Source organism: Vanacampus margaritifer, chromosome 18 (assembly GCF_051991255.1).
Source record: "Vanacampus margaritifer isolate UIUO_Vmar chromosome 18, RoL_Vmar_1.0, whole genome shotgun sequence".
NCBI classification, from domain to species: domain Eukaryota; kingdom Metazoa; phylum Chordata; class Actinopteri; order Syngnathiformes; family Syngnathidae; genus Vanacampus; species Vanacampus margaritifer.
The window spans coordinates 7,209,531-7,220,709 of NC_135449.1; the positions used below are offsets into that span (position 1 = coordinate 7,209,531).

General features: G+C 39.5%; 1 protein-coding gene and 1 non-coding gene across 2 annotated transcripts; one reads left to right on the plus strand and one right to left on the minus strand.

Annotated features, from left to right (window-relative positions):
* Positions 1-188: 188 nt before the first annotated feature.
* Positions 189-270, plus strand: trnal-uag (transfer RNA leucine (anticodon UAG)). Its single transcript has one exon. It is a non-coding gene; the product is annotated as a tRNA-Leu (tRNA).
* Positions 271-802: 532 nt separating this feature from the next.
* Positions 803-3,808, minus strand: tha1 (threonine aldolase 1). The gene is made up of 7 exons (XM_077550833.1): positions 3,486-3,808; positions 2,394-2,477; positions 2,220-2,308; positions 1,946-2,131; positions 1,726-1,863; positions 1,428-1,620; positions 803-1,348 (listed from the first exon to the last, which is right to left on the minus strand). The coding sequence occupies exons 1-7, from the start codon at positions 3,733-3,735 to the stop codon at positions 1,038-1,040; spliced, it is 1,251 nt and encodes a 416-aa protein (XP_077406959.1). The 5' UTR covers positions 3,736-3,808; the 3' UTR covers positions 803-1,037.
* Between the last annotated feature and the right edge of the window lie 7,371 nt (positions 3,809-11,179).

Here is an 11,179-nt window from a genome sequence, read left to right on the forward strand (position 1 = left end):
GTCTCTTTGCTCCATTACATTTCGGATCCGCCGATTCGACACATAAAAACACGTTATATTGTATTGTATAAGTCACAATGCAGACTAGGATCCACACGTGTTTTAGGTTCATTTGCGCTATCAGAACAATGACCATACATTTATGGTGATGGCTATTATTACAAATCTTTCACCCACGAGTATCCTACGGTAGCGTGGCCGAGTGGTCTAAGGCGCTGGATTTAGGCTCCAGTCATTTCGATGGCGTGGGTTCGAATCCCACCGCTGCCAGAAAGTTTTTCTTATTTTAGCCATCCGTTGTTGTTAAAAATAAAACGAATATATAAATACAAGGGACGAGTCTCGGCCAACGTACACGGTAATCGCTAATATAAGATAGTATAGATAGAAGGGCTGCCAGAAAAATCAACTGTTTACTTCTACTGTATATGTTTTAATGATAAAATAATTAAATCATGTTATTATCTATAATAAGTCAAACAATTATATGTAAGTTCTTAAATATAATTAGATAAATACATTTTGATTAATCACTTTTAGGGGGGAAAAAACAGCTCGTGCAATTTTTAAATGGCATCGTATATGTAATTTAATTATAAAATGTAAACGTAAAATGTTTATTGTGCTACTATTGTTTATTATTAAATGAGATGTATAAAAGTCTATAAATGTTTTAGCTAACCAATTTTAGGGGAAAAAGAGGCTAAGTTACACATCAAATAAAACAAAAGCTCATTAAAGAAATTATTATTTATAATTAAAATGTGTTAAACAGTCATACAATAAAAACCTACCAAAACAATTTAATTAAAAAAAATGTTTTTTATTAATGTGTTGATTCATAATTTTTTTAAATGATAAAAAACACATTTTGTATAAGCTTTCATTCACATTTCATTTTAAATATATTTCATCATTTACAATAAATCAATCAGAAAATTACAGAATGAGATAAATTAATAAAAAATAACATTGCTTAATCCACAAGTTTCTCCAGTTGTGCTTGTCTTTCAAGAGATTCACACTTGGCAAACATGTTACAATCCCCTTTGCTGTTTATTCTCCAAGCACTGACGGGCAACAAACTGCAATTTCCCGACGGCCAGGTGCGTGTCTTCGGCCGATATCCCCAGATGCCACACGGCTCGCACAGAATTCCCAAAATGAGGGTACATGAGGACTTGTATCCCTTGGCCTAGCGCGTCCTCCTCCCCGTCCCCCACTTGGGCCATGCGGTCGCAGAACTCCGCCGGAGTCAAGGCGGGTTCTCGGATTTGGAAGCGCAGGATGTTTGTCTCCACGGCCGCCATGTCCACGGCAAACAGAGGCGGCTCGCACGTTTCCAAGGCTGGGGGAAAAACAGACAAGCTCTTATGACGCCGACGGACGGACGGACGGAAATATTGTGCGTGAGAACTCAAGGACACCTCGAGCGAAGGTTCTGGCGTTGTTGTGGTCTTCCTGTAGTCTCTGGACCATGTCCTGCAAAGACAGTTTCCCGGCCGCCGCTAATATGCCGGCTTGCCGCATCCCGCCGCCCAGAGCTTTACGGCACCTCACTGCCCGAGAAATGAAATCTCTGGGCCCAGCCAGCATGGTCCCCACTGGCGCGCCCAATCCCTGTTAAACACACACGTGCACTATTTGGACAACAGATCCAGGAGTCCTAATCACAAAGTACCACTACTTTGGTTGACTGACAAAAACATGTTATGAAGGCGTCACCTTCGATAGACACACACTAACAGTGTGTGTGTGCTGTAGTATGTCAGCCGGCGGCACTCCCAGCGCCACGGCGGCGTTCATCAGGCGCGCGCCGTCCATGTGCACCAACAGGCCATGTTTGTCAGCGAGAGCTCGCACCTTTGGACGGAAGGACAAAAATGCGGACGTCATGGAGGTAACCGCTAACCAAAACAGCAGCTTGGCCACAATTTGGGCGCACCTCCTGCAGGAAGTGGAGTGGCATGACTCGTCCTCCCTGTATGTTATGCGTGTTCTCCACGCAGATGAGGCGCGAGCGGGGGTAGTGCGGGTCCGGGTAGCCGTGGCGGATCTTGGACTCCAGCTGGTCCAGGTTCAAGGTGCCGTCGGCAAGGGTGTCGGCTGTGGTGGCGTGGACGCCCGCCAGCTATGTAAACATCAACATGAAACATCCATGCAGTAAAAAAAACAAAAAAACGATATATATTACATATATATAATGTATATGTGCTTACCTGTGCGCTGCCTCCCTGCTCGTAGATATGCAAATGAGATAAGTCGCCCACAATCATCTCATCGCCGCGCTCCCTACAGTGCACCATCACTATTGTGACCAACGCATTACGGTCACTTAAACCCCACCCCCGACAAAATGCATATATATTTCAGATAAAATTGTTTCAAGTTACCTGCGATGAGGTTACTCATAGTTCCCGAGGGAACAAACAGCGCTGCCTCCATCCCAAACATGTCGGCTGCAATCTTCTGCAACTCTGCAACCAAGAGGCCAAAATGCAAATGTGCTTCGGTGCCACGATGATCAAAGGTTTAGCAACAAAGAATCTAAAACACTATTCCAAGCCTATGATCTTGTCCATCATATCATGACTTTGAGATTTTTAAAGTGTGGGGAAAAAAATAGTTTAAATTGTATAACAATTGTTTTGAATCAAACTTTTTCATTAAAGTTATAAGTTAAATTTATTTTTACCGTCCTGGTCAATTCAAATGTACTTATTTAATTTGTTTTCATTAAAAAAATAATATAGATTCTTATTAGGCTTTAAATTAATTTTTCAATATTTTAATTTAATAAATCTATAATTTATTACAAAAGGGATCAATTCTGGATTTTAAGATCATTTTTTGTGTAATTTTTAAACTGCTTATATTTGATCATTTTATTAAATATTTTGTCATTTTTTCCAATTAAATTTGAAAATTTAAATGTATTCTTATATGAATAAAAAAGACTTGGCTTAATGATTGTATTTGTTTAAAAACTACAGGTTTTCATTATTCTACTTTTTCAAATTTAATTTAAAAAAACAAATCCAATCCAGCTACAATTATTGTATTTAATAAAATGGGCTGATTGAAATTCTAAAGTGCTGTTTTTCATCTATTTAAATTACATATCTAAATAATAAAACTAAATAAATGACCATTAAGAAAGGTTGTATTTTATTCAATGAATCTAGTGTGATTTTAATGAAATTAATAAATAATGTCAGGTTTCTAAACTGCTAAAAAAGAAAAAGAAAAAAAAGATTTAAATTAATCTTAAATAAAAATCAAGCTTTTTAAAAATATTATTCACTTAATTAAAATACGTACGATAATTTAAGAGTAAAAATAATTTAAATAATTATTAACATGAATTCAGGCTTTTCTTCTTCTATTATTTTATGTAATTATTACATTAATTTATTTTATTTTATTTTTTAACAACAAAAACTAGCTCTTGCTAGTTGCTAGCATGTTAACGTGCTAATCGCTACCGTTTACTGTGGGATCTTCGCCCATCACGTCGTCTCCGACTTCGGCCTCGGCCATGGCCCGGCGCATCGCCGCTCCGGGTTTGGTCACCGTGTCGCTGCGGAGGTCCACAACGCGGACATGAGCCGCCTGGCCGGGCTCGGGGAGTCCAGAGCCCCTGCTTTTGTAGTAACTTCGTTTTCCGCCGGCTTCTCGTCGAGCGACGACCCGACCCCAAAATTGAAACTTGGAACAAAATGCTTTGAGGGACATTGTGCACAACGCGGATCACTTTAGGCTTGAACTTTGGATCGATTGCATCGATAATCATTGACTTAACTGCACACAGGACGGTTAATGGATGACCGAATAGCTGGTCAACATTGCAAGTGTCAATATTGTCCACTAGATGGCGTTACATACATATTATAATACACGAAGCTTACAATACGGTACTGTACACGTATTTAATAATCTACAAAATATTGTAATTAATATATTTAATATGTGTATATTAAATGTAGTACCCAATGATAATAGTACTAAAAAATGCAAAATAACTAATACTGTACTGTATATTATATAAAGTATGTATAAAAGTAAGTTAACAAAAATAAAAGTATAAGTAAGCATAAACCTAAGGTTTTGTGGGCTACAACTGTAATATATGCATATAAATATAGCGTTATAAATAGATAAGAATCTTGCCAATAATTCAGTCCAACAAATAAATAAATATGAAAATAAGGGGAATACATACGTCAAGCTTGGAGTAAATACGTTTCATTTTATTCTAATTATTTTGTGTTTATTTCTTTTTGTCTTCGACGTCCGTGATGGAGTGGCTCCCTAGCGCCCTCTATTGACCATCTGCCATTGACACACTGCAAGTGTCAAAATTTCAGCTGGCGTGGGATTCGTGAATCTGCTGGATCAAATTCCAGTCAGTCACACGCACGCACACACGCGCGCGCGCACACACACACACACTTCCCACTCTCGTGTGATTGTAATCACTTGATAAGAGCGTGTGCGCGCGAGCGTGCGCGTGTGTGTTTGTGTGCAGTGCCAGTAAGCGTGTCTGCTTGTAATGTAATGGGCCATCCAGCTGCGTGACGCTCACACACTCGAGTCTTTGTGGCCAGCGTCTTCCATGGCACAGAGAGAGAGAGAGAGAGAGAGAGAAAATATTGAATAAGGCAGAAATGAAGCAGGAGAAATATTGAGCCCTTTCTGGGAAGAAGCAGCGAGGAGACGGCAACGCCTTTCCAATAACCATAAAGCCTGCCGGGGGCCCGAAATAGACCCCCTCCCATCCCTTATTGCTTCTCTTTCACCATCACTTGTTCCACAAAAGCAGGTGTTTATGGGAAGGCTTCGCACATAAACACACACGTGGGGCAAACTAAGATGCTCTTTGCTTAAAAGGTGTTGACATCACTGCTTGAGACATCTGGTTCATATTAAGCCCCCATACGCCCAACCTTCCTCATTCATATGTCACTCACACGCACGCACACACACATTTTTTTAGGGTACTTCCCAAAGTGGCATAAATCAGAGTGTCCCACCCTTAGAATGTGTCACGGACAGTAAAGTATTGACAAAAGTATTGGGACATCATGACAAAAATGTCCGCAGTGTTGCAACCTCGGCAATCATTACACGCAGTACCTGTGGATGGTTGATTACGTCACTTCCGTCATTCCACAGAGCATCAGTGATTGGTCGATGATGTGACTCAATCTCATTGGTCGGTCGACATCCTTGTTGCCCAACCTTTATTGCGCTCGCGGCTAAAGTACACGTTTTACGACACTCAACAAAACAACGTTACAAAATACTTAAATACCGTTTTGACTATCTCGTCTCAATTAAGAATGAAATGTCACATAATTAGTCCAAAAATATTCCACTAAATGGCAGAAGGTACAATTTTGTATGCGTTTGTGTTCAACTAAACAGACCCAAATTTCACACTTACGTAAATTTCTGATTTAAAAAAAACAAAAACATTATCAGTTTACTGTACTGTATATGTTTTTTGTTACAGTTTTGGTTTTCTAACATAAAATATACATCTTAGCTCTAAAGGTTGGGCAACACTGCATTTTCGGTTATCTCAATTCAATGGTGATGAATGGCTGCTCATTTGCGGCAGGGCAAAGGGATGAAAAGTGTTTCCACAGAACCCTTGCAGCGTTTTCCTCGCAACTACTTATCCATCAATTCAAAAGGAAGACGTGTTTCGTGGCAATTCCGTGAATCATCTTCGTATGAGCAGGGCACCATTTCCAGGAAGTCCTCGGGCCTCCGCCAGAAACAAGGTTAACCTGACCTTGCAGATTCCCGCCACTCATTCAAAATGTCCTCCCTCATTCAGTCATCTGTCACCTTGAGCGGCCTGCCACGCTTCATTCAGTCGTTTGTTCACTTCATCCTTTACGTCACCTCCTTTTCACTCCTCTTCTTCATCACTCTTAAACCCCCCCCCCATCGTCACCCTCCCTCGCTTTCTCTCTGGGAAGTCACGTGACTTCTCTGAAGCTGAACCCTATAAACCAACAGTACTTGGGGGGGATCAGTGTGTGTACCGTGCTGTGATTGGCTCTTCATATGCTACACGCACACACACACACACAGAGGACCCCCTGTTTTCGACTAACGGGAACAAGAAGCGTGGCCCCCTCGCATTAATGCAGAAGAAAGGGAGGAGGAGGTAAATAAAAGTAGGCCTATTCTGACTGGGACTGGGAAGCGCTGTTTGTTTTCAGTGGAGTGTTCCCGGCGTTCCCAGCATCCCGGCCCATTTTCATCCACTCGAAAACCCCCGTCGCGGCCAAAGTTCACACATAAGAATATCGGGAAAAAAGCGCCGTTTCGCAAACCCGAAGCCGCACAAATTGATACAAAACATTCCAGGTCCGTAGGAGATGTGCGGTGGTTCTTTGATTTTTCCGCCAAATCTGCCAGCGAAAGACGATTACCTCCGCCAAGCATAAAAATCCTCAGAAGTGGTAACTCGACAGAAACTTGAGTGGCGACCGCTAGCTGTGGTGACAACAAGCAGCAGTTTGAACAATACACTTTAAAAAAAAAAAATTAAAGGGGTGGTTATCAGTGTCTGTGCTGTGGTTTAGTGAGTGCCACTTCCAGTTGAAGTTTACTTTAAAAATAAAAAAATAATTTTCTGGAGAAATTGCTTGTGAGGGCTGAAAGGCTAAATGAAAAGACATGGAATGATGTATACAATGACCAGGAACGAGCTGAATGTGTTGAAGTTGCAACTGTTAAAATCAGTCAAAAAAATTCAAATTAGAGAATAAAATTAAAATTTTAATTTTTTTTTTTAATTTTTCGGCTTTTATTTTGAAATTTCTAAAACATTTTGTGATGAGGAAAAGCTGAACAGTTTAAAGTTGGAACAGTTTGAATCAGTCAAAAAATGTAGAAAATTAGATGAAAAAAACTGAAATTCTTCATTTGTTTGCTTCTATTTTGAAAGTTTTGAATTTCAAATGGAAACGATGTGAATCTGTGTCATTAGGAATGAATGAGGATTTTTTTGGGTGGGGTGTTGACATTTTTGGCATGCTGAAAACTGTTCCCAAGGTAAATTAAATGATTTAACATCTAGAATTTGTATTTCAATTTCAAATGGGAATGATGTCAATCTTCACTGTTGAACGAATGTGTCACTGAGAATGATTAGGGATTTTCTTTTCTTTTTTTGCTGGGAATCGTGTTGATGAAAATATTTGATTTCTTCAATTGTGTTGAGTTGAATGTTTTGAATTTTAAATGGGAATGATGTGAATAAAAAAAATTATAATGCCATTTTAACATTTCAAAATGTTTATGTATGTTGAAGAAAGATCTTGACATTTGAATCATGTGAATCAATGAATAAATTTGGGCAATTATGTGAATATATGTTGAATATGTGTAATTTTTGGTCAAAGAGAAATATGGTGAAAAGTGTGATATTTTTGGTTTTGAAAAAGTGAATTGAATGAATGAATGAATATTTTGAATTGGAATGATGTGAAACCTGCTTGTTGAACGTTTCATTTCGAATGAACAGAATTTTTTTTTAACATGCAAAATGTGAAATTTTGGTACAACTGTGCAAATTTGGATTAAGAAAAATAATCGCACGGCACGTGTGAATTTTTGAAATACGTTGAAGTTGGGATGGTGAAAATCGGTCGAGAAATGGCGAAGTAGAAGCATGCCAAAAGGGCACCGACGACCATCTGTGGCTTGATTATGGACCAGATTGGATAAGCGCGGGGGGGGGGGGGGGGGTAATCATTGGGGCGGGGGTGGAGACCGCCACCTGTCCTTGCCCCTCCCCCGCTCGTGTCGTAAACACCACTATTTTGTTTTACTCTGCCGAATAGTTTCGATGTATTCTGTTATCGGCATTGGTATGAATTATCACGCAGTATCACGATACCGTCAGGCAAAAATATTGTGCTAATGCAACTTTGTGAGCCATCGTGTTGAAAAATAAAGCAAGGCATGCGCGCAGTCAAAATAAATCGTAATCACGCGGTTTGAGCGAGCGCGGTCGCGCAGTGACCGCAGGTCAACACTTGGCGGCCACACAATCACGCGCGCGTTCAACCATATAGCATGTGCATGCTTACCATATGTTTTTTATTGATCCACATCCCTATTATACCCCCCACTCGCCTCCCTCACTTTCTGCGCGCGGCGATGGCGCTGAAGGAATGATGGAATGCTTGGAGGGTAAATCTCTGATTTCCTGGAAGCCGCTCTGGCTTTATCAGAAGCGGCTGTGACAATACTGGCGCTGATGGGCCGGCCCCGAACGTCTTTCCTATAAGCGCTGATCGGCCAACAAAAAAGCCTTCCTGGAAGAAACAATCAGCAAAGCCTCTTCCTGGAAGAGCGCCGCCGGAGCGCTCGGAGAAGCCCCCTTTTGCATATTGTTTTACAATTGTACCATCTTAGGAGTTCACTGAAAAAAAAAAAAAATCAATTTTTACTTTTATAACACCTTTTCGACAACAATCGCCAAATCAGAATTTATGGATTTGAGTGAGAATGAATCATAGCATATTGTCTTGTGTACTAACTAGTGTGACTGGAAGTATTTGCGCATGTACGGGAATGTTTAGCCGGCTAATTAGCATAATATTAAACTGTTAATCAATCTGTCAACAAAGCCCATCTAAGCAGTGTATCAATGACTTTGCCGTTACAGATTTGAGGTACAAGTCCAGGCTATATTATACCAAAATTTATACGCTTAATATTATTCTTGTGTGGATTAAATCATTTTTCTAGGGCTAACACCTACTTCTGCCACTAATATTGACTAATGTTGGTTCGGTTTGCTGTCTATATTGAAAAATGGATTCATGGGCTAGTGACCAGCCTCTTGGGGTAAAATGGAGAAAACTAATAATTAAAAAACACTGCATCGGCCCCAAAACATGCCGGCCCACCGGGCATCTGCCCTGAATGCCAAATGGCCAGTCCAGCCATATACAGATGCCACATGGCCAGTCCAGCCCTATATATATATATATATATATATATATATATATATATATATATAGTTTCTATTCATGCTTGGAAAAAGTAAAAAAAAAAGAAAAAAAAAAAAGCCCCAGTTGCAGCGCTGAGCTCAGTCGTGTTGCGTTTGTTGACAAATGTCACGCTTGGTTCCGCCCCTCGCCCACCTCCGAAAAAAAAAAATGAATCATGCTGGAAAGACTGTGGTAGGGCGTGTGAGATGGGACGAAAAGGATGGAGGGCAGAATATTCCACAAGATTTACAGTAATGTGGGGAACCTGAGTCACAGCTGAGCTCTTTTGTGCATTAGACTGACTGCACGCTTCCGCTTCAAGGAAGTTTTGGGGAGGAATAGAAGAAAGGAAACTACGAATAGCTTTCCATCCATTGCGGCATTTTGGTCATTGGCAAACTGGCAAAAAGTTTAGGTTGTGTTTTTATCTTAGTTTTTAATTGTGTGCCATTAGTTTTTATTTATTTGAAAATTTTGTTATGCTTTATTGTACTTTTTTCAATACTTTTTTTTAAATGCATTTTGTTGCTATTTATTTTATTTAACATTTCTTTTCATCATTCAAATGTTTTTTTTTTAAATATATATTTTGTTTGTATTTTTCATAATTTTATGTGTATTATATAGATTTAATTGTTTGTATTTTTAATTTTATGTTTCTGTTTTGATTAATTAAATTATTTATTTATTTTAATATTTGTACTTTATGTTATGTACTTTATAATTAAGCTAGTTTATAATTTTGAGTTGACTTTATTTGTTATATTTATTTTGTTTTGTTTTTTATTTGGTGTTTTGTTTTTATATTGAATTTTAATAGTTCTATTTTAATTTAGTTGTAATAAAAAAAATACTTTTATATATCTTATTTGTATTTTTAGATTTAATTTTTTATTAATACTTTGTTTTGTCACTTATTTAATTTTGTTATATATTTGAATTTCTTTCTGTATTTAAATTGAATTTCAGTTTCTATTTTTATGTATTTAATTTAGTAGTTTATTTTTATTTTTATTTGTTTTACCTTTCTGTTTTTGCCTTTGATAGAAAATAATGGAAATGGAAAATTTATTCCATAACTATAAAAACCTAATATGTAACATTTTTTGCAACATTTTATGTTTCGCTAACTTTGTCTAATGTTTGTCAAATAAAATGTCACAGATCAGCATGTTTTCCAGACATAACTTTCTTCAAGCTTGACCTTGCGCAACATTTGCGAGTCAACTATTCGTCGTGCTTGGAGCCACATTGGTGCTCGTGTGTGTGTGCGCGTGTGTGTGACAGCATGTAGTGTTTATTATGTCACTGGGCGTGCGTGTGTGTGTGTGTGTGTGCGTGTGCCAGGAATGCTCATCATAATGACTTTTACATCATTTCTCCGCAGCCTTTTTTTGCGTCACTGAAAAAAATGTATTCTTTCTCCACTTCGACCCCCCCCCTCCCCTCCCCCCCCTGCTCTCTCCCCACGCACGCACGCACGCGCGCGCGCACACACACTAACACTAGGCAAGCCGTAAAAACTCAACTCAATTAAAGTGCCTCTTTCCTGGAAGCCAGTCACACACAGAACACTAGGTATGCAGGGAATGGGAACCGCGTGTGCGCGCGCGTATATGCGAGTGTGTCACTTTTTTTTTTTTTTTTTTTTTTAAAAAAGCGCTTCACGTTTTACCTTCGAGGCCGCCGTTTTGCGTGCGGCGAAATGTCGTGAATCACCCGCGCGTGGACCCTTTCGCGTGTTTGACCTCACTCGCGCTCTCATGAGGCCGCGGGGTTTATACGTTCATAAATCACATACAAGAGTATATGTACGTACGTACGTACTTTATATACGTCCACCCGCACACACACACACACATCCTTGTTCAGCCCCCTCAGGCAGGATGTATAAAAGCCCGACTGCATTCCTTTCCAGTTAGGTCCGGCCCAAAGTGAGCGTTTTGCACAGTAAGGCCTGTGTCCAAGTGTGTAACGGCTCTTCTGGTAATCCCTTTGTTACCCCCCCCCCCCCTCCTCCTCTCTCTTTCCTTTCCTATAGGCCCGCCTTTATGGAATTTACCCACAATGCTTTGCAGCAGCAGCTGAGAAAAAAACAACAAGTCGTAATTTTAACTCGGCGAGCTAAGCTAAAAGGAACAGGCAAACATAGGCAG